This window comes from Crassostrea angulata, chromosome 5, assembly GCF_025612915.1.
Source record: "Crassostrea angulata isolate pt1a10 chromosome 5, ASM2561291v2, whole genome shotgun sequence".
Classification (NCBI taxonomy): domain Eukaryota; kingdom Metazoa; phylum Mollusca; class Bivalvia; order Ostreida; family Ostreidae; genus Magallana; species Magallana angulata.
Genome location: NC_069115.1, coordinates 34,292,581 through 34,319,181, shown reverse-complemented (window position 1 = coordinate 34,319,181; position 26,601 = coordinate 34,292,581). Strand labels below are relative to the sequence as shown.

The 26,601-nt window shown below is 35.1% G+C and overlaps 2 protein-coding genes and 1 long non-coding RNA gene across 3 annotated transcripts in view; 2 read left to right on the top strand and 1 right to left on the bottom strand.

The window, feature by feature from the left end:
- The window catches only part of LOC128183221 (ubiquinone biosynthesis protein COQ9, mitochondrial-like), a 90,807-nt gene that overhangs the window by 33,315 nt on the left and 30,891 nt on the right, over nucleotides 1-26,601 (top strand). The window lies entirely within an intron of this gene.
- On the bottom strand, nucleotides 1,439-4,380 carry LOC128183228 (uncharacterized). Its single transcript, XR_008243560.1, has 2 exons — nucleotides 3,982-4,380; nucleotides 1,439-1,735 (listed from the first exon to the last, which is right to left on the bottom strand). It is a non-coding gene; the product is annotated as an uncharacterized LOC128183228 (long non-coding RNA).
- LOC128183220 (uncharacterized) lies at nucleotides 14,988-25,601 on the top strand. Its single transcript, XM_052852167.1, has 3 exons — nucleotides 14,988-15,249; nucleotides 19,779-19,878; nucleotides 21,567-25,601. The coding sequence occupies exons 1-3, from the start codon at nucleotides 15,067-15,069 to the stop codon at nucleotides 23,600-23,602; spliced, it is 2,319 nt and encodes a 772-aa protein (XP_052708127.1). The 5' UTR covers nucleotides 14,988-15,066; the 3' UTR covers nucleotides 23,603-25,601.

Below are 26,601 nucleotides of genomic sequence, written 5' to 3'. Positions count from 1 at the left end.
AAATACCAATTAACTGACTATTCGGACAATAGCAAGTTTATTGTCCCATTCCACAGCAACTATTTCCCTTGGTTTTGCCTCATTAAATAGTTGCTGTCTTGGGGGACAATAAACTTGCTATTGTCCTCATACCCAGTAAATACTAAATAGGCAAATAATATCCCATCCACCTACATTTCATGTTATATAACCTCCCGTTTGTAACCTTCAATTTCACTGTAAAGTCAACATATCTGTCATAGCCGCAAGTTTCACAATTTATTTCTGCTTCTCATGTACTTAAAATTAGGGGCCTTAATATTGCTTACCAATTCCAACAAGAGACATCCCTCTAACTATTGATAATCATTAAAATTCATTTCATGAATCTACGCAACAATGATAAACCTTAAAGTACAGTCACTCTCAATTTTACAAAAATATTGACGGTACTTTATCCGAAACTGTTCCTTGTATCTTTAACTTAGTACACTAACATTTTTATGAAAAGACGGTTTGTCTTAGAATAAGAAAGCTAATGCAATTCTGAGAAAAAGAATACCACATATTGCCAATTCCATTGAGGTTTAATAAAAATATGGCCATTTAAGTGAACCCACCATTTCCAATTTCCTTTAGTAAACACAGATTTACAGGGTTTTCCATAGTAAAACATCTTTACCTGACCTTTTAGAGGTCAACTTTTGTTCAAGCACCTTTAAAAAGAAACCTTATTCAATACAACATATGCCTACATGATATAATCATGATAAAAGCTTCACATCACTTAGAAATACCCTTACATGTATACCCCCCACCCCCCAATCTTTTGATTTTCATAAAAAGTCATGGTTTGAAATGTTTTACCTAATTTTATGAAACGTGTGGCAATTTCCTTGAGTCATTTCTCACACATATTTGAAAACAATCATCAATGATTCTAAAATTTGATCTTTATTTGTTTATTGTATGATTTGTACCATTTTAATTAACAAATAGACAGCTGTCCTGCTTGTGATTTCTTGTTTTCATGAAAAAAGTAAGCTTACAATCATATTTAGTGAATATCTAATCTATTCTGATTTCTAGTCTTCTTCTAACCATGCTAAAACAGTAAGTTACAACCTACAAGTTAGACATCTGCCTTAAATTAGAATTAAATTCAAACACACCCAGGTAGCTGGAGACAGAGTTGATTTCAATGAAAAATGTTCAAATTTGACATGTTTTTCTACTTTTTTATGCATATATACCTTAGAAAGGTAGAAATAGGTTGTTTCTTGTTCATTTCAAAAGTAATTATCATAGCAGATGTTATTTCAAAGTCAAATGTACATTTACATATCCTACATGTAATCTTAATGCAGACAATTAAATAGGGGGGGGGGGGGGGGGGTTGGGGGTTTCAATTATGTAAACACATCTAAATATCTTTATGAAATAAAAAATAAAGGAAACATAATTGTATACTTTTATTGAAAAACAAATTTTCACAGCAATTATGAATTTCTTTAAACAGCCTTAATTTTGTTTTCATAATTTCTTATCAAACACAAACCACAACATGGCATGATGCTTTCTTCAAGTTCCATTATTGTTCATGCATTATCGGATTTAATTTGAATTACCGGTAAATAGTCTGTAGAACACAAGGAATATGCATGTGGATAGAGGTGACAGGTTAATCTCAGGAGCTGACCCACAAGAATCAACAGGTACCGGTAAAAGCCATGTGGTAACAAGAGTCTGTTTTGAGCTGAAATAAATAAAAAAAATAATTAGCTGTGTTTACATACATGTACTAGTAATAGCTGTGTTTACATTAACATATGCATAGTATTTCTTAAAAAAATACACTGACCATGCAGTGTAATAAGTATGACATATCCCAATACATGACATAACATTTAGGCAGTACAAGATCAAAAATTTGCAGATCAAGTCATAATATAATATTAAAAAATTTTCATAGGTATAAACACTTATCAAATTGAGAAAGAGAGAGAGAGTTTATTACCGTACTTGTAGTGCAACAGTCAATATTTCAATTCGTAAATTACAAACGAATATTACCCACCGAACAGCGTCAAAGTACATGTACTGTTATTAGCTTCTGGTATACCATTTTTTATCAATTCTACTGTGTTTTTTTTTTTGCAAATAAATTTAGCGAGGGTTTTTGTTTATTTTCTTATAAATTACATGCTTTAAAAACAAAACTATGTGTAATAAGCATAAAACATGTAAGAGTAAACTTAATGAAGAATTTTTAATAGATTATTTTTCAAAGAATGTGGTACATTACATGTATGTCAATCTTTATAAAACTAGCGTATATTTCGTGCGCCATAAATTGCAAGTTTTTTGTAAATATCATTTACTTGCACGATAGGTATATATGGTCTAACCAAAATTTTCTTCATAAAGCTACAGCTGCATGTACCACATATATGTTTTGTCACAAGTATACATTTAAAAAAAAAAATACCCAAATTCCAACAGTTTAAATAAACTCAACTCATTCTCTGATAAGTTCATTGTGTTTTGTGCGTGCATATCTTATTTGTCTGCTGCAACAGCAGCCAATCAGCGGTAAGCTGAATCCACAAAAAGAAAGTTTGTGTTTTAGGAGCGGGTAAATTGTTTATGCGACACTGTCAAGAAAACCACACCAAATAATAACAAGAAACATAAATATTCACTTAAATGTATTCTGTTGTAAAGTAAAGGTTTTTAACACTTATTGCATCTTGCGAAACATGTGATGACCTTAATCATCTGCCATATATCTGATATACATGTATGTGTAAAAGATGGGAGAAATAACGACGGAAGAAAGTGGGATTCGAACCTGGCCCTCTGAATCTCTAGTCAAGTGCTCTACCAACTGAGCTACATGTATCTGGCACCGGTATTCAAACCAGTCTGACCGTCATATTCCTCCCCCTTAAATGATCTTCACCCTCGAAGATCATCCCTGGCAGGATCGAGTTAACCTGTTAGTTCCAGGGGTTGGTCACAACACCAATATTGTAACAGGATGGGAGAAATAATGAAGGACCAAACCGGGATTTGAATCTGGGCCCCCTGAATCTCTAGTCAGGTGCTCTACCAACTGAGCTATCTGGCACTGGTATTCAAACCAGTCTGATCGTCACATACATAAAGAATTATTTTAAACAATGTTGTTCAATAAAAAATAACACTCGCAACCTTCAGTTTTTGTCTGTAATTAATCAATATTGGCGTGCGATCAGTTCTCGCCGAGTACCATTTCTCACCAGTGCAGTGTTACGTCATTTTATCAACACATAAAATTATATACGAAAATATGATGTAACAGTGCACCAGCAAGAAATGGTCCTCGGCGAGAACTGCTCGCACGCCAGTACTGCCAGTAGTCAGATTAAAAAAAGAGAATAAAAAATTACATTTAAAACATTAACAAGGACAATTTAAGTACACATCATAACTGCTAAACAAGAAAAATTATGTGAACTGGTAGAATGGTAGGCATAGTTCTAACTTGTAACCTACATGTACAAGTACATGTACCGGGTACCCGTTGGTCTGCTAAACCTCTTTAATGATACAATGATCGGCATCATAAAGATATTAAAGTCATGTTTTAACTCTGAAGTCTGAAGTATACAATTTTATTTACTTGAAGTTATGTCTACAGGGTATTCATGACTACATTTGGAGTCTTCTGCACAAGAATATATGATATGTTTCTAATTACACCCTGCTTTGAATTTTGAGTTGAAAATTCACAATCTGTTATTTTTTTAAATAGATAAATTCAGTTACCCTTTCCAGTCCCCCATGAACCTCGAGCGAGTCTAAACATCCATGAAACATGTAAAAATTACACGTTAGTAAACAAACACCCACACCATAACAAAAACATCTAACAGTGTGCACGTACTTACATGTACATCTATACTATATACTAAATTTTAACCAGTTAACAAGAAACTTTAAAAGGAGTAAAAGCCTCACCTTCTTCAGTAAAATCCACATAAATCACACACTTTAATGTCCATCTTTTCTCCTTTATTACTCGTAGCTTATCAACGGCTGATCGTCGACAGAAGTGTGGCTGTCAGAATTTCCTCGTAAACGATTCACACGAGAACATATCCCTCCTTATACAAATATGTAGTATTGTTCCCTGTGCATGTTCATATGTTTCACAGTAACTTGAAAATGCATGTGTACACCGAAAGAATACACAGCTTCTCTTCTGCAGTACGGCTCTCTCTTTTCTACAATGCCGTTCGTTACTGTTTACATTCGGCGCGCGCGCGGGGGTTACAAACAGGGGCGCCCCGACAAATAGTTGCACATAGAACGTTTAAATAATGTGTGTTCATTGAATTCATAAATGATATAGATGAAAAAAATAAAATTGAATCACAACAATTTATCTAAGACGCAACACAACGTAATGCAGTAAATGCCTGGGCCTTAATGTGGCATTTGTTCGCTTGTATGTCTATGTAGACATATTAACTCGTTCATGTACGATTCTCACATATTTGTTTTATGAAATTTGAAAAAAAATATAGCACAGAACTTGTTTAATTTGATACCAAATGACATTATTTAATATATTAACAATAACTGAATTAATTTTTTTTCATAAAATGATAACGATTTTTGCTATCAGAAAAATACGTGTATGAGCTGCTGACCCCTAATTATAGGGGCCAGCCCTTTTTTCTTAATTTTAAATGAAAGCTCTCGTTATTCTAAACAACTTTTGTTCTATATGTATTAACAAAATATTTTTAGTTTAAAGGTTATAATACAAAAAGCAACAAAATTTCAGCCCCGAAAAAATCTTAAACTTTGGCGACAAATAGCTCAAAAACTAACAAAGAAATTACCAAAATTTTCATGCCAGCAAAACTATAAATTGTTAATGACAATTTCGCCAAATTTCATACATCTATCATCTGTAGTTCCCGAGATCAACTCTGGACAAAAGACCCCCCAATTTTCAATTAAAGGGCAATAACTCATAACCGGAAGTGAATTTTAAAAATTTGAAAAAAACGTCTAGAGATATTAATATCATCTACATACCCTGAAAGTTTCATAGCAATCAGACAAAAAATATTCGAGAAATCTCGTGCACAAAATTTGCGGGAAAAAAAAAAAATAATAATAAGAAACAGTAGAATAACAGAAGGGTTTTCCGTTGAAAAACGGAAAACCCTAATAATAAGAAATTTGAAAATCTTTCAGAATAATAGTAAGGTTTTCCGCTCCTAGCGGAAAACCTTAATAAGGAAATGAGGAGTGAAATTGAAGTTATATAGTTCGCCAGCCCCCCCCCCCCCCCCCCCCCCCCCCCACGGATTAGGATTTTGAAGATTTTGGGAAGCTGAAAACTTTTTTTTCTTTTTTTTGCTTGTCAAGATTTTTTGGATGAGTCTGCCCCCCCCCCCCCACTTTCAAAAACGATGCTACGTGCCTGATAGCGATCGCGTGCACGACTGATAGTCCTATCCCTGCCTAAATGCGCGCCAGTTGTACTTGAATGACACTCTTCGAAAACCCTAATATAATGATCGGGGTCGCGAACTACTATTAGCTCTTTACCTTTAGCAAGATAATATAGAGTGTCATCCTCACCTAACTTAAATTTTTTGCTACGTCTACGAATCGCGTCCTTTTGGTTTTTCGTGCTATCGGAGGGAAATCGCTTTGATTTCAAGAAATTAAATACTGCGTCGAGCAAGTTTTCGTCGGGTTGAAGGGTCATTTTTGAAATATGAAATAATCAAATAAAACGATTATGAGAGAAAATTTAAAATTGTTTTACGATATCTACCATGTCTACAGAAATTCTAATAATACTTACTGCTTTTAAACTAAAAATTTTCCTTTAACACGTAAAAAATAAAATTGCAAACTCGATATGAACTACCTTCCTTATTACCGACGGTGTCGAAAATTACATCAAAAGAATAGTTATTTAATGATACTGTAAAAGCTCACACACTTCAATGTTTACACCCAATATATTTTCAGGGGTTTCACACCTGCCATTTCCTGTGTATAGGTACCGAATTTTAATTGTTGTAAAAACAAGGGGGTAACACATTGAAGCCGTGAACTTAAACACAGGGGTTCTTCTAGATCGTTTCAAAGTGTCACCATTCTGGACTACACGTGCACCTTGTGTTCTAGGACAATTAAGACTACACGTGCACCTTGTGTTCTAGGACAATTAAGACGCAATCTGCAGATTATCTTATAGGTGTGAATCTCCGGCTTGTAATTGATAGTAAAATATGCACCCATTGATCTCTTGGTGAATGTACATTATATATGCCGGTGTGATTTATTGCATACACCTGGGAAGCGAATGTTCATGGGATACTGGATGTGAATAAAGAACATATATATATATAGGTGTTACAACTGTGGGCCTCTGATCTGGTACCCAAGTTATTGCTGAACAAGTCTACACCTACACAGTTGTTACGGTAAATTGTTATTTTTTAACATTACGGGTTTATATTTTAAATTTCGTGTGTGTAATATATATATATATATATATATATATATATATATATATATATATATATATATATATATATATATATATATATATATATTGTTCTGGAATCATTCCGGAATTGTTTATTATGTTCAGTTATAATCCGGATTTATATATACATAACCGGTTCAGAGTTTATAAATTGTCGGAACCACGTTCCATCAGGTTTTTGGTGATATAGAGACCCCACAGTGTATGTATTTTTTGAATTTTTTATATAACATATAGAGTTATGAACAGTATATTTCTTTCTTATGCACTTTGACGTGTATAAATTCCATTAAGGTATATTTTACTATTTGAATGGGCTATGTGTACTTCGTGCAGTAAACAAACATGATTTTCATATCTACGATATGTATTGGAGCCTTTACTAGATTTAATGTCAGTTAATTTACATGAAGTTCAGTGCATACTTGTTTACTTTCATGCTTACGGGTTTTTATATATTGTGACAATAAAATGAATAGAGTTAAATAGATAGACCTTTTTACAGATGTGTAACGGTCTCCCCAACCTATATTATGTAATGACAAGTTCATGCAATTGTGTAATAAGTGATTTTGTTTATATTGTAGTATGTACAATTTATTCCTAGTGAATAAATGATGTTTACTAGCTGTCTGTGTTATATCTGAACATGGGACAGCATAGTAGATAACTGGTACTCAGCCTTCACCAATCCTAAGATGTCTACACATGAAAGGGAGAAGGATCAGCAAGGACACTTGGATGATCAAGGAAACATGGAAATGGAGGAGAAAGATCCAAGAACTTCAGGTCGTTTACATGAGAAAACACAGAAAGGACATGAACTATATTTAGAAAATCTCAACAAGCAGAAAAGCAAGTTGGCTAAATTAGAAAAAAGAATTAATTCTGACATTCTTGAATCTACTTCAACATCCGATTCAGCAGTTCTTGTTAAAGTGTGTGATAGGATTGAAGCTAATTTGAAAAATTATGAGAATACATACCATGAGTGTTGTGAATATTTGAATAGACAGAACAATGAAGAAAGTTTCAAAGAACTAGATTTGATGAACAAGTGTTTTACTCCATTTCATGACGATGTTATTCAGTGTTTACAAAAATTGAAACCTTTACAAACAAGGAAGAAAACAGATGAAGAGTCAACGTCAAGTAGATTAAGCATTAAATCTCTTCAGAAATTAGAAGAAGCTAAAACAAAGTTGAAAATAACAGAGAGAGCCATTGAATTAAAGCGTCAAAAGTCCAAACTGATCATTGAAGAAAACTTGAATGTTGCTAAATAAAAACAAGCACAAGAAGATTTAGAAAATGAGTTAGAATTGTTGAAGTGTCAGGGAGAACTGGAGCTTGCAGAGTCGAAGGTAAAATTTGAAATGATGGAAGATGAAGGACATGTATGTGATTTGGGGTTACCGAGGATAAACAGTGCCGATAAATCCAGAGAGTATGTAGAAAAAATAACTTTGGGTCCGAAACAAGTAAAACCTGAATCACAGAAAGAAGAACAAGACAGGTATATTGGACAAGCATCTAAGCATATTGTAAACCAGCAACTACCAAGACAAGTTCCTGCTCCAGCAGTGCCGCACTTCGCACAGTCGTCAACTTCAACGCCGCAGCATTCAGTTTCTCAACCTGTGATGGCTATGTATCCTCCGAGACCTATGCAATATCCTGGACAGGCATACATGCCACAATTGATGCAGCCGAGGTATACACCTCAACCGTTACCACCTAGGTTCCCTCCTCAGGTTATGCAACCTAGGTTTACACCATTTTCACAGTCGTACAGACCGCCTCCTATAGCACAACCGCACTTGGATTCTACGTTTACACCGCGGCATCAATATCAACCTATTTCGTCTAGTGTTATTGAAAGTGCGGTGACTAGTGATACTATTAACTGTTATTTATTGAAAAAAGACTTAGTTTCACAACGACTTAGAAGATATGATGATGACCCTTCCTCATACAACGTATGGAAAGGGACATTCAAGACTATTGTATCTGAAGCCACCTTAAGTGATTTAGAAGAAATAGACTTGCTGTTACAATGGCTCGGACCTGAATCTACAGTTCAAGTAACCAGTATAAGAAGAGCGAACCCAGATGATGCGAAAATAGCTCTTCAGAAGATATGGGAGAGATTGGATGAACGTTATGGATCCCCCGAATTGATAGAATCAAAACTGCGCATTCAAGTACAGAAATTTCCAGTGATTACCTTACCAAAGGACAAAACACAGTTATATAACCTTGCAGATCTATTGGCAGAAATAGAGTGTCATAAAAACAATGATAGATATGCCATGCTTTTGTCGTATTATGATACCCCAATTGGTGTCAATCCAATCGTGTGCAAGCTGCCTGAAAACTTACAAAACAAATGGAGGGATCGTGCTGTTAAATATAAGATTCAAAACATTGTTCCATATCCACCTTTCCAGGAGTTTGTAAAATTCATTCATGAACTTAGCATATCTTTGAATGACCCAAGCTTTTCATTTGAATCTTCATCACCCGTAGGAATGGATAAACAAAGATTCACCAGGAGACCAGCAACAGTAATGTCAAGAAAAACTGAAGTACAGGAAGAAAAAGAAAACATCAGAAAAGAAATGTGTTCTTTACATCCACATGCAATTTCGCATAATCTTGATGAATGTCAACTCTTCATGAGAAAACCTATGGAAGAACGTCGCAGATATGTAGCAGAAAATAAACTCTGTTTCCGTTGTTTACGTACAAAATTTCATAATAAAAAACACTGCCGAGCTTACATTAAGTGTAAAGAATGTGGCAGCGGCAATCATGTGACTGCTATGCATTTAAAGCCTAGAAATCAAGGTATTCCTCAAACGGTTCAAGGTGGGGAGAGTGAACCATTCATTGTTGATTCAAAGTGTACTTCTATATGTGATGGTTTCCATGGACGCTCTTGTGCAAAAACAGTGTTAGTCCAAGTATACCCAGAAAATCACCCAGAATTATCTGTGACTGTGTATGCAATGTTAGATGGACATTGTAATAGAACATTAGCAACTACAGAGTTAATGGACTCTCTTGGTGTGAAAGGAAACGAATTAATGTATAATTTAATGTCATGTTCTGGACGAGGACAAACTCTTGGTCGTCAAGCTCATGGATTTATTGTACAGTCTCTTGACTCATCGACAGTGTTGAAACTACCAACCCTCATTGAATGTCGAAGTATTCCACAAGACGTCACAGAAATTCCTACACCAGAGATCGCATATCATTATCCGCACTTTCGTTCTATTGCTTCGGAAATTCCGAAATATGATCCAAATCATCAAATTGGACTTCTTATTGGAAGAGATTTAACAGACGCACATTATGTTTATCAGCAGATAACAGGACCAAAAAACCATCCATTTGCTCAGAAGACATGTTTTGGTTGGGTCATCATTGGTGACGTCTGTTTGAATGGTAAACACCTACCTGAAGTCAGTGTGAGGGATCTCAGTGTAACAAGTTTCAAAACTAACATTTTACCAAACGGTCGACCTACAATATATCAACCATGTGACAAAGACCTTCAAATTCACATCCAGTCAGTAGAAGGGGAGCTAGATATATTCAGAAAACACAAAGATGATGAGGAAATTGGCCTCTCGGTCGAAGATCGTGAGTTTATTCATATTATGGAAAATGAAATGAAACTAGAAGAAGGAAACTGGACAGCACCTCTGCCGTTCAAGAGGGATAAGCCAGCAATACCAAATAACAAAGTTATGGCCCTCAAGAGAGCTATGGTTTTAGATAACAGTCTTTATAAAAACTGTGAGAAAAGACAGCACTTTTTTACATTCATGGAAAAAGTTATTCAGAGTGGCGCTGCAGAAATTGCCCCAGAACTTAAAGTTGGACAAGAAGTGTGGTATCTCCCATTATTCGGAGTTTACCATCCTAAGAAACTAGACCAAATACGTGGAGTCTTTGACTCATCTGCAACGTATAAAGGAACATCACTCAACAGTGTTCTACTTACAGGACCCAATTTGACTAATAACTTAGTTGGTGTTCTGCTGCGTTTCCGAAAAGATTCCATTGCAATATCAGCAGATATTGAACAGATGTTTTACTCATTTCTTGTACGGGAAGACCACAGGGATTATTTACGCTTCATGTGGTACCAGAACAATGATCCAAGTAAGCATCTTGTAGAATATCGCATGCGTGCACATGTTTTTGGAAATTGTCCATCACCGGCTGTGGCTACCTTTGGATTACGCAAAAGTGTGGAGAATTCCGAGCAAGATATCAAAGACTTTGTGAATAACAACTTCTATGTAAATGATGCCTTAACATCTGTTCCAAATGCTTCGCAAGCGATCGACCTATTGAAAAGAACTCGGACTGCGTTGAAAACCAATGGTAACATCAATCTCCACAAAGTTGCATCCAACAATAAAGAAGTGATGTTAGCTTTCTCCAAAGAAGACCTGAGTAAAGAAATCAAACAACTGGATTTAGAGAAAGACCTTCTTCCTGTACACCATAGTCTGGGTCTATTATGGGATTTGTCAATTGATAGTTTCCTGTTTGATGTCAACTTCCCAGAGAAACCAAACACTAGACGTGGCTACCTGTCTATGTTGCACAGCATATATGATCCTATGGGATTCATTGGACCACTCGTTATTTGTGGAAAAATCATCCTTCGCGAAATTACAACAAAATGTGATTGGGATGACGATGTCGATAGTTCATATGTACATCGATGGGAATCTTGGAAAAGGTCCATTTCATCACTTCAGAACATTTCCATTCCTCGAATGTATATCACAAAATCTTTGAGCCTTTGTGACTATGTAGAGCTTTATGTATTTTGTGATGCCTCCGAACAAGCAGTGTCAGCAGTGTCATACATCAAAGTTCCAGATGAGATAAGGAGTGATGTATCATTTGTGTTTGGCAAAGTGAAATTGGCCCCTTTACATGGTCATTCAATGCCAAGATTAGAACTTTGCGCTGCTCTTATGGCAGTTGAAATAGCAGAAACTGTTAAGAGACATTTAAACATTACATTTGTCAACACATGGTTCTATTCCGACAGCAAGATTGTGCTAGATTACATCAGTAATCATACCAAACGTTTTTACAACTACGTGGCCAATCGTGTGGAACGCATTTTACGATCATCTAACCCTTCCCAGTGGAATTACCGGTATGTAAAATCTGAGGAAAACCCAGCTGATGTAGGAACACGGGGATTAAGTACAGCTGACGACTTGAGCTGTAAGTGGCTTAAAGGACCTGAATTTCTGCATATCAGCAAAGACCTTGTAAAAGAATACTTTCCACTCGTGAACCCTCATGAAGATAAAGAAATCCGCATAAATGCAAACAAGTTAGTGTTGAAGACCGCAGACCTCACAAATCGTTTTGAGAGATTTTCTACATGGAATTTCCTAATATCTGCTGTTACAGTGCTAAAAACAGCTGCTAGAAAATGGAAGCATATGACATTCGATTCTTTAACCATAAAACAAGAAAGTGAACTATTTGTTGTGAAAGAAACACAGAAAACGTTTTTCTTAGAAGAACTCCTGTGTTTACAAGACCAGAAACCATTGCCTCGAGACAGCTCAATAAGGAATCTATGCCCATATTTGGATCAGGACGGTATTATGAGAATAGGAGGCAGATTAAACCTTAGTGTACTTCCAATGGAGCAAAAGAACCCAATTATCCTTCCTAGGAAATCGTATGTTGCAAAATTGATTGTGCTACATTTCCATGAAAAAACAGGTGCTCATCAGGGAAGGCACATTACGGAGGGTGTCATAAGGAATAACGGCTACTGGGTGATCGGTGCAAGGAAACTGATTTCATCAGTGATTCATAAGTGTGTTGTGTGTAAAAGATTATGTGGAAACTTGATGTCTCAGAAAATGGCAGATTTACCATCATCTAGAGTAACTCCAGGACCTCCGTTTAGTGCTGTAGGTGTGGATACCTTTGGCCCCTGGTCGATTGTGACACGTAAAACCAGAGGAGGTGTTGCTGAAAGCAAGCGATGGGCTATTATGTTTACGTGTCTGACGACAAGAGCTGTTCATATCGAGCTGGTGGAATCCATGTCAAGCTCATCATTCATCAATGTATTACGAAGATTTATTGCCCTCCGTGGAAACGTTTGTGAACTGCGATCTGACCGTGGGACAAATTTCATTGGAGCTACCGGAGATCTTAACATAGATGTGATACAAGGTCCAGTAAAGCACTTCTTAGACCAGTCAAAGATAAAGTGGATTTTTAACGCCCCTCACTCTTCCCACATGGGAGGAGTGTGGGAAAGGATGATAGGGGTAACACGACGTATCTTAGATGCTCTACTATTAGGACCAAAGGGAAAGAATCTCACTCATGAGGTTCTTAGTACATTGATGGCCGAAGTGACAGCAATCATGAACTCTAGACCGATTACTACGATATCAAGCGATCCAGATATGCCTTTTGTGTTGAGTCCTGCAATACTATTGAATCAGAAAATATCGGGACATTTCTCTACCTGTGTGAATGTTAGCATTCGTGACCTGTATAAGGAACAGTGGAAACAAGTGCAAGTACTTTCCGATTTCTTCTGGAAGCAGTGGAATGATTAATATCTTCATACCTTACAGTCTCGCCGTAAGTGGACCACTGAAACACCAAACCTTAAACCTGGGGATGTTGTGATCGTTAGAGATAAAGATATAGCGCGATGCCAGTGGCCTGTGGGACTTGTGGAGGAAGTTATCCAAAGTGCTGATGAACTTGTGCGAAAAGTCCGCGTACGCCTTATTGTGAATGGGAAACCATGTACTTATATGAGACCTATCAGTGAACTAATTCGCCTCATTGAATAGATGTTTATTGTTGAACATTTACTGTACTCTCATATTCAGTGTTAATATGACATTGTGAAGAACCAGGTAATGTTATGACAATCATTCATTTTCACATTTTATGGTGATGTTATCCTGGTCACTGCACCATTTGATTTTGGCTGAAAATTGATCACATATATTTTCTATGTAAATTGTATTATTTGTCTTGTCTTAAATTGTTACAATTTTTTATATAAAGGGTAATATTGTGACAATATTAGGTGGGGAGTGTTCTGGAATCATTCGGGATTGTTTATTATGTTCAGTTATAATCCGGATTTATATATACATAACCGGTTCAGAGTTTATATTAGGACCTCCGCTCCACGAGCGCGATGCACAAATTGTCGGAACCACGTTCCATCAGGTTTTTGGTGATATAGAGACCCCACAGTGTATGTATTTTTTGTATTTTTTATATAACATATAGAGTTATGAACAGTATATTTCTTTCTTATGCACTTTGACGTGTATAAATTCCATTAAGGTATATTTTACTATTTGAATGGGCTATGTGTACTTCGTGCAGTAAACAAACATGCTTTTCATATCTACGATATGTATTGGAGCCTTTACTAGATTTAATGTCAGTTAATTTTCATGAAGTTCAGTGCATACCGGTACTTGTTTACTTTCATGCTTACGGGTTTTTATATATTGTGACAATAAAATGAATAGAGTTAAATAGATAGACCTTTTTACAGATGTGTAACGGTCTCCCCAACCTATATTATGTAATGACAAGTTCATGCAATTGTGTAATAAGTGATTTTGTTTATATTGTAGTATCTACAATTTATTCCTAGTGAATAAATGATGTTTACTAGCTGTCTGTGTTATATCTGAACATGGGACAGCATATATACACACACACACACACACACACACACACACACACACACATATATATATATATATATATATATATATATATATATATATATATATATATATATATATATATATATATACCGACATTTATCAGATTATAACATAATTCAAAGAATCCATTTTGACTCTACACTTTGCCTACTTGATGTTTTTTGCCTGACAGGACTCAAATATATTGGGTTTAAAATCAACTGGAGCCCGTCACATTCAGGTAGCTAAACACAGTTTCGTATAAAATCCACATATAAACCCGACAGGATGCACCTTTGAAACTTCGCTGATCATAAAGCCTGTTGCCCAAACCATTCGATTACTCAATAAAATATGTTTAAAGACCAATATGTAACTTATGTGAAGCCAACTGAATTGGCGATGAATATCGATACGTACTAAAGAATCATAATTTATTTTGAAATTCATATTAATCATTTTAATCCAAATCCTAAACAATTAAGCCGTCTAAAATATGCCACTTTACTACTAAGAGGTTGGTCGCTAGAATAATTACGAATTGAATTGACTGAAATAATTGGGCAGTCCCGGTAATTCCTTTTGGATCCTTTTGTGTTCCTTTTGGGTCCTTTTGTGTTCCTTTTGGGCCCTTTTGTGTTCCTTTGGGTCCTTTTGGGTAAATCGATGTACCGCCCTTCACGCGACATTCCCTACGCATGCGCATAAGCCAGGAAAGTCGGTCGCTCTTTTCACGGTAAAAGTCTACAGAAGACGATTAAAATGAACAATAAAGTGCCTCAATCCATCTGTGGAGACAGTATGGCAGTCAAGGACACAAGTCCGTCTGTGGAGGCGGCAGCCCGCGGGACGAGTAACATTGAAGAGTCCCATGTCGGGAATTTCAACGATGATGGATCACTCCCACCGGAAGTCGTCAATTTTTCAGACATTATTCAAGACCAAGTAAGGCAACATCTTGAATTATTGCTCAAGCGTAAAGACGTTGATATAAATTTTAATGATCAACATACAGTCACTGCAAACGAGATAAGGACGACCGGTAAAAATGAGAGCGCCAATTCCAAAATGGCGACCATAGATAGACCTCATTACCCTGAATCTTCTAAAAACTATTAGACCAGAAAAGCTCAAATTGGTATGGAAGCATCTTCAGATAGTGTAGATTCAAGTAAGTTTAAATCATGGTCCCCGGGGGTAGGGTGGGGCCAGAATGGGGGAAGAATTTTTACATTGGAAGGTATAGAGAAAATCTTTTGAAATCTTCTTCTTAAAAACTATTACCGTAATCCGGTGAATATACGCACTTTTTTCCGAGCATTTTTTCACTGTGAGAAAGGGGTGCGTATTATACATCCCTATAGGATTTGGACATATCTTTTTCCCTTGCTGAAGCACGGGGTATCATACTGCCATATTACCCATGCTGTTCACAGACAGGACAGATACCCTGCTATACATCGTAACATTCCTTCATTATCACTTATATATTATTATTACCTAATCAAAGGGATATTTTGTTGTTTTATTACAAATTAAATATTTGCATCTATTTTGAACTGCCAGTCAATAGACTGCGATCTATTAGTCCGCCCGTCAATAGACTGCAATCTATTGGACCGGCAACGTATATCAGAACGCGTGTACATTATAATGTTACATCCTTTCTCAGGGAATGTATTATAATATTTCTTTACATAGACGCTGTTTTTAGTACCTGGTGAAACCAAATTCAATGTTATCAAAATGAAGTATCAAATAATCAACAGTTTTAAAGCCTCATATAAGGTAAAAGACTATTTAAAATCTAATGGATTGAAGACTCCTCCTTCTTTGTGTAAACTGATATTAAATTGAGATGTTGTAATGCATGCAGCAGGGTTGTAAAAAATGGAAAAAACCTTAGTATATTGCATAATGGCATGAAAACCATCTGCAAATTGTAAACACGGAAAACTAAAAAAGGAATTAGGTAATAAAACAATTATTTTATGCTTGAACAGTCAATAGACCAGAATTTTTTCCCTTTGTGCAGGGAACAGCTCAGTATGATCTATTGCCCTCGGCCGTTGGCCTCGGGCAATAGATCATACTGAGCTGTTCCCTGTACCTCGGGAAAATATTCTGGTCTATTGACTGCTCAAGCATTAAATAATTGTATATTATTTAACCCTTAGAAAATCGTTGTTATAGCATGTAATTAAAGAAAATGTATACTTTAAGTCTGTTAATAAATAAACTGTTTCAAAATGGCCTTTAAAAATTAATTTGAAGTGCCTATTCTTTATCTCTGTGTACGCCGCCATTACAGCTGTTATTAATAGAATGGGGGGTTGGATGGCCACGTGCTATTTGTAACCGATCTTTGAAAACAGCTTACACACCATTTGGCTCATTTTTAACCATTTCCATGTAATGCTGATTGATTTATTGCAAATAATTATGAATATACCGTATTTTTCCGACGATTAGTCGGTATTTTTTTCCTCTGAAGCAGAGCACCCGACTTATCGTCTTGTTCGACTTGTCGTAGGCTCGATGTCAGAAAATTTTTAAAAATAGCATTAAAAATCTTGGTTTTAATCATCTTGAGTTGGCTGTGTGATTGAAAATTACGTTGTTGAATTCACTGTTCATCTTTAATAATTATCATTTTCACTCATCTGTCAACACTTAAATACATAATAATAACAACAGTTATTAAAAAATGTTACATTGTCCTTAATCAATTAAAAGTTTTACCGTTCCGTTTTTATAAACACATCGTCACATGGTTCTATGTATCACTAGTAGGAAGATAACATTGCGCAATAAAATTGAAACCAAGTTTGAATGGAAGAAAATATTGCAGTAGGTCCGGGGGATGTTTTTTTAAATTTAATTATTTTATTTGTAAAGAGTTGTTAGTGGAAAGTATAAATCAGAAATATTTAATGGTCAAATTCAATCTTAAAATACGTAATCGGCAATTATCAATACTACTGTTTATACAATAGGCTGACACCGGTTGTGTTAATTATCTTGCCCTAAGGCTGAGATCTTTACGGCAATTTCACTCCCTGTGCATATAAAGAGTACCTTTATAAGAGTGATTATAGTTCATTAATTATTGTCCAATTCTTTGATTATTGTTAGATAATTTTTTTAGGAAACGTATGTATGTCGTATATCGTCATTAGGCCTAAAAAAAAAATAGGTTTGTTTCCGCTTTCAGGCTGAAAAAAATTAGGGTCGGTCGGTCGGCTTTTTTTTTTTTTTTTAATCTTTTTTTTTTCCCTCTCCATCTGTTCAATTGTGCATATTAAACCATTTATCTATTAAACTGGGTAAGATAAAAAAAAACCAAGTATTTGTTGTCATTATTTAAATGATGTGATGAACTTTTTCCCCGGCTGGTGGGAACATTTCTCGAGCTCAACTGGCACGACATGTGCTGCCATTTGTAAATAACAAACATCTACACAACACTGATGACATCTTGATAAGTTCTATAAGCGTTTTTACGACTTAAATTTGGAGGACACAATAAATTTTTAAATCGGATAAAAACGAAATTTTAACAAAAAACGGATAAAAACGGAAATTTACGAAAAAACTCGAAAAAAAATTTTGGGTCGGCGGGTTTAAGTTAGGGTCGGTCGGGAAAGCGGAAACAAACCTATTTTTTTTTTAGGCCTTATCAAGTCGTACAAATGATCGATCTATTTCTAACAGTGTCTATGTAAAACAATAGCGTGTAACTGCATTACTGGATACAAAGTAAACAAGTTTCATTAAATCATAGTAATTGCTAAGCTTTCTTCACTTGAGATCCCCCTTTGAAGTCCGACACGAGACAGGTGCATGCCTATGACACCGGAAATTGTTAAACAAACATTGACCACGCGCCGAGTCAACAGGTGGCTGGTTACGTAATGACGAATACACTGGCGATAGTCAGAGTGGATACTTATTTTAATGCTTGGGAATAAAATATTTCTGACAATGTAAGTTTAGTTTTGCATAACCTGCGATATCGGGAATTGTTTAAAATGCAAGCGACTTTGTAGAAGTTGCCGGTATTTGAAAATTTGATGCATAAGTATAAAGCGTAATTGTTTAAATGTTAATCATTAATAATATAAGTAGCAATATCGGTGACATCGTGGCATTATACACTGATAATGTTACTGCAGTTTTATAGGCCATTTTGAAGTGATAAGATCGACGTATGGTCTGAGATCGACGTATCATAGGATTTTGTTAAAATTTTGGCTATAAATGGGCAATTCGACGAGTCGTCCGCATCGACGAGTCGTCGGGAAAATACGGTAAATAATTCTATAACCTATTTCCGTTAATTGAAGCCATTGTTGTGCTCGCCCCACCGCTAACGCTTGGGTATCTCAGACACTTCAGTGTACTATACACAACACAACTATTATATATATTATGTTCCAGGCCTCCAATTTATCACTTTGATCGGCATCATTTAAGAATTTAATAAGGTCCATTAATTATCTCCATACCTGTACATCGTCCATTTTTCACTACACAGGGGTTTTAATGACTAAACAATTATATAACGCTTGTTTAAAGTAGTTGATTTTATTTACGGTAGAATATTTAATACTAGGTCTATTTAAAACATTGATTATGAAATTAAGATATTACCGCGATGTATTACATGTAGTTACAATAAAAATACTGCGTTTTTCCGGTAGCGTATTCCCGCGATGAAGTTGAGCGTGCATACAAATTATAACTGCCTTGTTGATACTCGGGATTGCCATTTGGTTAATTTTTTGATGCGTTTTATACATCCCAACAAGCTTTTTTTCACCACTTTCAGGTCTAAAGTGGGGGTGCGTATTGTACACTACTGCGTATTATATTCACTGGATTACGGTAGGTCAGAAAAGCTCAAACTTGTGTGGAGGAATCCTAAAATAGTGTAGATTCAAGTTTGTTTAAATCATGGTCCCCGAGGGTAGGGCGAGGCCACAATTTAGAGAAAATCATTAAAAATATTCTGGGAAAGTTTTCAGTCCAAATGGCAGTAACTTGTGTGAAGGCACGGGTTGTGCAGATTAAAATTTGATCAAACAATGATTTCCTAGAGAAAAGTGGGGGGGGGGGGGGGTTATATAGGAATAGAGAAAAATCTTCTTACAGGTACAACAATAAATGGGGCTTGATATTTACCATTTTAATGAGGGAAAAAAATTGGCAGATTTAAAAAAAAAAAATTGAGCAAGATTTACTTTACTTAGTTGTCAAGATATTTTGATTTTTTGATACTGTATAATGCTAAATTGCTATATTTTATCAGAGTTCAGGCTATTTTTGCTCAGGTATGCAATGTGGCTCCTGGGCCTCTTGTTTCATTCAGAACTGTTTTTGGCATATATCCATTACATACACAGTCCTATGAACCATGTGGGCTATGGGCCTCTTGATTCTTAAATGCTATAATTTTATTGTACATGTTATAGGAAATTGGCGTACTGGAAAAGATTGATGCAAAAGAATTGGACATGGCTAAAGATTCATCAAGACTTGGACAATGTTCAGGAAGCCTGACACAGACAGCAGGTGGGTTTTCATTGGTCATGAAATGAAAAAGCATTAACATTCTAATATATAATTCAAAAATAGGCATATATCATTTATATTGTCTTATCTCTGATAAGTAATGTCTGAGATACACTCATGCCGAATTTCAAGTTATGGGTCTCAAAATAGCGGAGATATACTTCATTAACCGTTGCACACATTCAACGAAAATTTGATATATGGATGTGTTTAATGAATATACGTGTTGAGTTCAAATTTGTTTACGGTCTGATGATTTTTTAGTTAAGGCTCTTGAACTTAGAAAAAAATTGGAAAATCTCTTCGCAATCATTATCTCAACAACCGTTGCACACATTCAAGTCAAATTTATAAAATCGATGTGTCACAGGAATATACAGGTTGAGTTCAAATTTGGTTCTGGTCTGATGATTTTTGACTTAGTTGTGCCGCTTAAACTTTGAAAAAAATTAAAAATTCTCAGTTTCCCCTCTTACTTTTGAAAAAAGTACAGATCGATCAGCTTCGAAAATATTTCCGATCCGATGATTTTTTTTATAGTTATGCCTCTGAAAGAAAATAAGTAATTTTCAGGGATTTATAACTTATTATGCAATCAAGCAAATGTTATACTAAATTTGGCATTTGAAATTTTGCTTGCCTACAGGGGTATTTGTGGCATTAGGACACATCTAGTTTACAAACATATTACTACAATTTGTAGTTCTTTCACTTAGAAGTCCACGCAACCTGAATACCTCGATCGGAAATTAACCGACTAAAGTTTCTCAGCCAGAAAATATATATGCCAGTAGCAGTTGAGGAGCGATCAAAACTAATATGATGACAATAAATGCTTTTATGAATTCATCTCAGCTTTAAGGATATGGCCTGTGCATCAAAAGGTAGCATTAAGGGGTTACAAAGACCTAGATTTCACACCTGATATTCCTGGCCAACTTATGGTATTCCATATATTGTCTTAGTTTTAAAAAATGGCTCTTTACAAAATAAGCCCTTTGCAACTACTTTAGTTACCTTTTAATGTCCTTGGCTAAAAATGAGACCCTTGTCTAGTTTTGTACAGTCTTCACGACAAATTTTTTTCAGCACATGCCCTATGGGCATGTAGACCCATCATTTTAACCCAGCCCATTCAAATTTTTACATGCCCAACTCAAAATTATTATATGTACCGGTACATGTATGGTGCAACCAAAATATATAAATCGCCCAATTATGAGTTCATGACTACACGTGGCATCGATGTACATCTCGTAATTTAGCAAACATATATACAAAAGGTTTAACTAAACACTTCAATGATTACGATTGACGCTTATTTGACAAGTCGTACCAAGAATGTAGACTGCACAAAGCAAGTTAAGCGAATAACTTGGGTACGATGGAAGAAATGGAAAGTGAACATTTTGTACCTTGACAGAAAATTTACACATGCCCTCCGGGCATTTAATTTGGCAATTTTTACATGCCTGCCTGCAAATTTACCAGGCCCCGGGCATCGGACTCCAGGGTTATTTCGAAGACTGTTTGTATTGTATTTGACTTCATTAAAGTATTGCCATACATTGCATTACAAAATTTGCAGCCAATATTGAACCCTAAAAAATATTATTGATAATGTTTATGATGAACGTTATTGCATGTATTTATCAATTTGTTTAATACATGTGTCTTTTGATTTGTAGGTGTATCAAGGAAAAGTTTAGAGAATGATGTCTCGTTATGGTTAAAGACTGCAGTTGGTTTGGATGACAAAGTCTTTGAGAAGTATGAAAGTTTACAGGAGTTGAATGGATTGACCCTGTTTTCCTATGGAGGAGAGAATGCCCCTACTGTTTTTGCATCGGAATCCAGAGTGCCAATGAGAATTGCAATTAGAATTCTATGTATTAGAGATGGAATTCATGAAAAAAGATCTAATCCTCTACTAAAATTCACATCAGAACAGATATCAGAATTTTTGAATGAAATTTTTGTGAAAAGGGATAGAAAATGTGTAAAACTTCTGCGTGAGCACATCATTAAATGGAACATAGATGGTCTTATATTTTATGCTTACAAGGATGGGAAAGAATTTCAAAGTGACTTTCATGATTTGGACATAGATGGCATTTACTTTAGAAAAGCCATTATAATGCGTAACGAGAGATTTAAAGTACCAACTCATACTTACCTCCCTTTTTGTGATGAGGTCCAAAAAGCCCTTTCAAAATCAATTACAAAAGAAACCAGAAGCATGGATAATAGTATATCAAACTCCAAACTACAACATCCTGTGCAAGAAGAAAGTTCTAATGAATTGTATGCAAACAAGTACAAAAAATTGCTTTGCCCAATGCTGTCGTTAGATGAAAGCATTGTACGCAAATTGTGCAAGCCATGCATGATGTATGTTATTTATGGATCATTGACAAATCCTAATGATGAGTTTGAGAAAAAATTTGCATTTTTTCTGGTATGCGAAAAAGATGAATTTAAAGAAAAAGCACAACAAAAAATTCTTTGGGAAAAAATAAACGAAAGTATCCGGTCTCGTGGGTTTGACCTTCTAACACAAGATCAAAGAAATAACTTAAGTGGGGGAAATGATATGCCTAAAAACCAGTGTAACTTTTTATATGTTATGGAAAAAAGCTGGGAGGTCATAAAAGGTTTGTTTGGTATTTTATTAACTACCAAGAACATTTTTGAAAGTAAAGAAAAGCGTTTTGTCACGAATTTGTCAAATGATCCTGCAAGTCCACAACAGTTTTATTTTGCCTTCAGAACATCAGAGGAATATTTTGTTTTTGACCCAGAAAATTATTCTAAAGGCTTTGAAAGACAGATACACAAGAATTTAAGCAACAAATTTCAACGCACAGAGAAAAATGAATATTCTTTTCAATGTCCAACTAAAGTACTTCCTGTTCAAGAAGGAAGTGTAGGAAATGGAGAAATTCACCCTATAAACCATCTACATGCAAGGAAAGAAGAAGCTGAAACCAAACAAATTAACATACAGTATCCAAGAAAATTCAAAGAAAGCTCGGAAAATGTGAAATACCAAGTGGGAAGTATTTTGAATCAACCAGAATGTGGTGGACAAGTGTCTTCAAGGGCTTTGGAGTTTAAATCCCTTTTTACATGCATTAAGTTTAAAAAAGAGAACAGATTCATAAAATTTCAGACAGAAACTCTAAGATTTGCCTCTGCTTGTCTTAATTCTAGAGTAAATGGAACCATCTACTTTGGTGTAGCAGATTCTGTTGGCAAAGAGTACAAACATGGAGAAGTAGTAGGTTGTAAAATTACTGAAATTGAGGATGACACCAGAAATGCGTATACGGACGAACTAAAAGATTCAATTTTAAACACTGGAGCCTTTTACTCTGAAATGGCTGATACTGCATTTCACTGCATTTCAGAACCAAAATTTGTTGAAGTTGAAATACCCAATGAATCAATCCCTCATTATGTGATTGAAGTGGATATAGAAGCTGCATCAGAAATATGCAAAAATTATTACTTTAAAGTAAATTTGAAAAAGATTAAAAATCAAGATAAATCAGTGAAAGATGAGTATGTAATTTTTATGCGGAAAGGTGCCTCAACAGTAAAACTTGTAGGTATAGCAGAAGAACTTTTCATCAAATCAACAATGCAAGATTTTGTTGCTCTAAGGAAAAGGGCTGATGGTGAAACAAAGCCAGAGATATGCGAAAAATGCAAAAAACAATGAAATAAACAATATTCAATAGTTTTTAGCTAAGTGAGCTAAAAGCTCAAGTGAGCTTTTCTGTTTATTTTTTGTCTGGCATCATTCTGTATCTGTAAACTTTTTACATTAACTCCTTCTCCAGAACCACTGGGCTATTAATTTCAACCAAACTTGGCACAATGCATCATTGGGTGAAGAGGAAAATGAAGAGTCGCACCCTCTTTGAAGGGGAGATAATTAAGAATTATTGAAAATTTGTTGATATTATTTCCAAAATCCTCTCAAAACTGTGAAGTCAGAAAAGCAGAAACTTGTGTTGAAGCATCCCTAGTTAAAAAAATAATACAAATTATTATGTAGGGCAGATGTATATGTATTTTTAATTGGTGCAACAATTTTTGTAGTCTTTCCTTTATTTGGGCAAAAGAAATTTTTAATTAATAAAAGAACTGCTTTTGTAAACAGAGAACGTACGTGCCATTCAACAGTAATATGTTGGTAGATTCAAAGGTTTGGTGTGATAATATACATCTTTACTTCAAAATTACCACTCAGAAGGAGAAGGGGGTATACTTTTTTACCCTTGTGTGTCTGTCTTGTCTGTCCGTCTGTCTGTCCTTCTGTTGTTTGTCCGTAACAAAAATTTCTGTGGTTTTTTTCTCAGCAACTATTAATTGCAGGTGCTTAAAATTTTAATGCACTCTTTGCTTAGGGATGCCATATGGTGGGATCCATTTTTGTACCAATCATACATCAACTTCCTGTTAAATGAAACTTTGTTTATTTTTAAACAATTTTCAAACAAATTTTTGTCAAAGATTTCTCAGCAACTATTCATTGCAGATGTTTGAAATTTTAACATACTCTTTGTTTAGGCATGCTATTTGATGGAATCTAATTTTTGTATCTTCCTGTTAAATGTTGGCTTTGCTTATTTTTATATTCACATCAGAGCAGGGGTATTACTAGTGAGCATTGGTTCACAGATATGTTGTCTTAAGAAAGCTCTATTATTGGTTTGAAATTAATTTTTATTTTTAGGAAACATAGGAAACTATGATTTTCTATATTTCATGTTTTTGTAAATATAAGTTTTACCATGACTTTTATCGCTTATTTAAGGGGTTTGTTTTCTATCTCTCTATTTCACTCATTTATACAGTAAAATCACATCTGCATGGTCTCAAATTTTAAATTATTTGTCTTTAAAAGACTGGGCTCTGTGGGCACCCTATAATAAACAGTCTGTCTGTCCATTCATCTTTCCATCCGTCTGTCTGTGCATGATCACTTTTCTAGGGCATACATGTATCTTCTCTACGTTGGCCTAATCTGGCTCGTACTTCACCAATTGAGTGCTTTTGGTCAAAGGATATGCAATGATCTTGAACCAAGTTTCTAGGTCATAAGTCAAAGCAGAATTATATGAAAAATCCTATGGATCATATATTCTCTCCCCTTGGTCTAATCTGGCTCATCCTTCACCAACAGAGTGTCTTTGATCTAAGGTTGTGAAGTGATCTTGACTGACATTTCTATGTCAAGGGTCAATGTCCTATCAGACCATGCAAATAAAAAATATTTAAATATTTCAGAGCATATTTACTCCCCACTTGGCCATATCTGGCTCATACTTCACGTGAACATAGCTTTTGGGTAAAGAGTGTGCAGCAACTTTGAATTGAGTTTCAAAGTCAATTGTGAAAGTCGAGTCAGATCTCTTTAAGATCCAGGTTTAGACCACAAATTATTTCCCATTGGCTTAATCTGGCTCACATAAAACCCCAAAAAGCCTGTTGGTAAGGGGTAATGAGCTTGATTTAACGAGGCTGGGTATAATTATTTTGTAATGGTCAAAATAATACATTATTTTTGCCTGAATTGCATGCTATATTTTTTACCTGTATCAGGTTATTCCATGGAGTTTCTGTTTTACACGAATTCTTTTGTTTTTATTAGAGATTATGTAAACTGTTACATCATGTACATAAAGCTTATTAAAATATCTTTTAAACATTTATCTAGTTGTTTTCTATTTTATTATGATTATCAGCAATGTGAGACCAGTTTGTGAAATTATTAAATTTACCTATTATAATATTTGAGAGTAACAAGTTTATACGGAGTCTCACTTCGCTGATGACATTAAGAGTGTTCAGGGGGGAAACCAGAGAGTGATGCCTTGCATTATTAGATAGGTAAAGTTAGCTACTAGTAACTGGCTACTAGTAATTGGCTACGAGAAGTAAGAAAACCTAGCTACTATAGTAACTGGCTACGAGATAAAATCAAAGTTGGCTACTCGTAACTGGCTACTAGTAACTGGCTTCGAGAAGTAAGAAAAGCTAGCTACTAGTAACTGGCTACGAAATGAAAGAAACTTGGTTTCTAGTAACTTGTTACTGTTCATGTGAGAACACATACCTAGGATTTTTATTTGTGTTCTTAAGATGTACATTGCACTATATCACTGTCAATTGTCAATATATCTCAAGTAGCTGTATATATAAATTGAAGATATATGCAAGACTTGCTATTATCAACATTCTTTCAAGTCATCCACATAATATTACGACATAATTACTCAGATATCCCTCTGTATGTAGTCACCTACTTGTGAATTTTGTTACAAATATCTTTATTTTTTAGCGGTTTTGTGAATATATCTCAAGTAGCTGTATATTTAAATTGAAGATATATGCCCGACATGCTAATATCAACATTCTGTCAAGTCATTCACATAATATTACGACACAATTGCTCAGATATCTCTATTTATGTAGTCATCTACTTGTGCATTTTGTTAAAAATATCCGTATATTTTGGCGGGGTTGTCAATATATCTCAAGTAGCTGTATATTTAAACTGAAGAAATATGCCAGATATGCTAATATCAATATTTATTCAAGTCATCCACATAATATAACGACACAGTTTCTCAGATATCTCTATTTATGTAGTCAGCTACTTGCGCATTTTGTTACAAATATCTTTATTTTGTGGCGGGGTTGTCAATATAT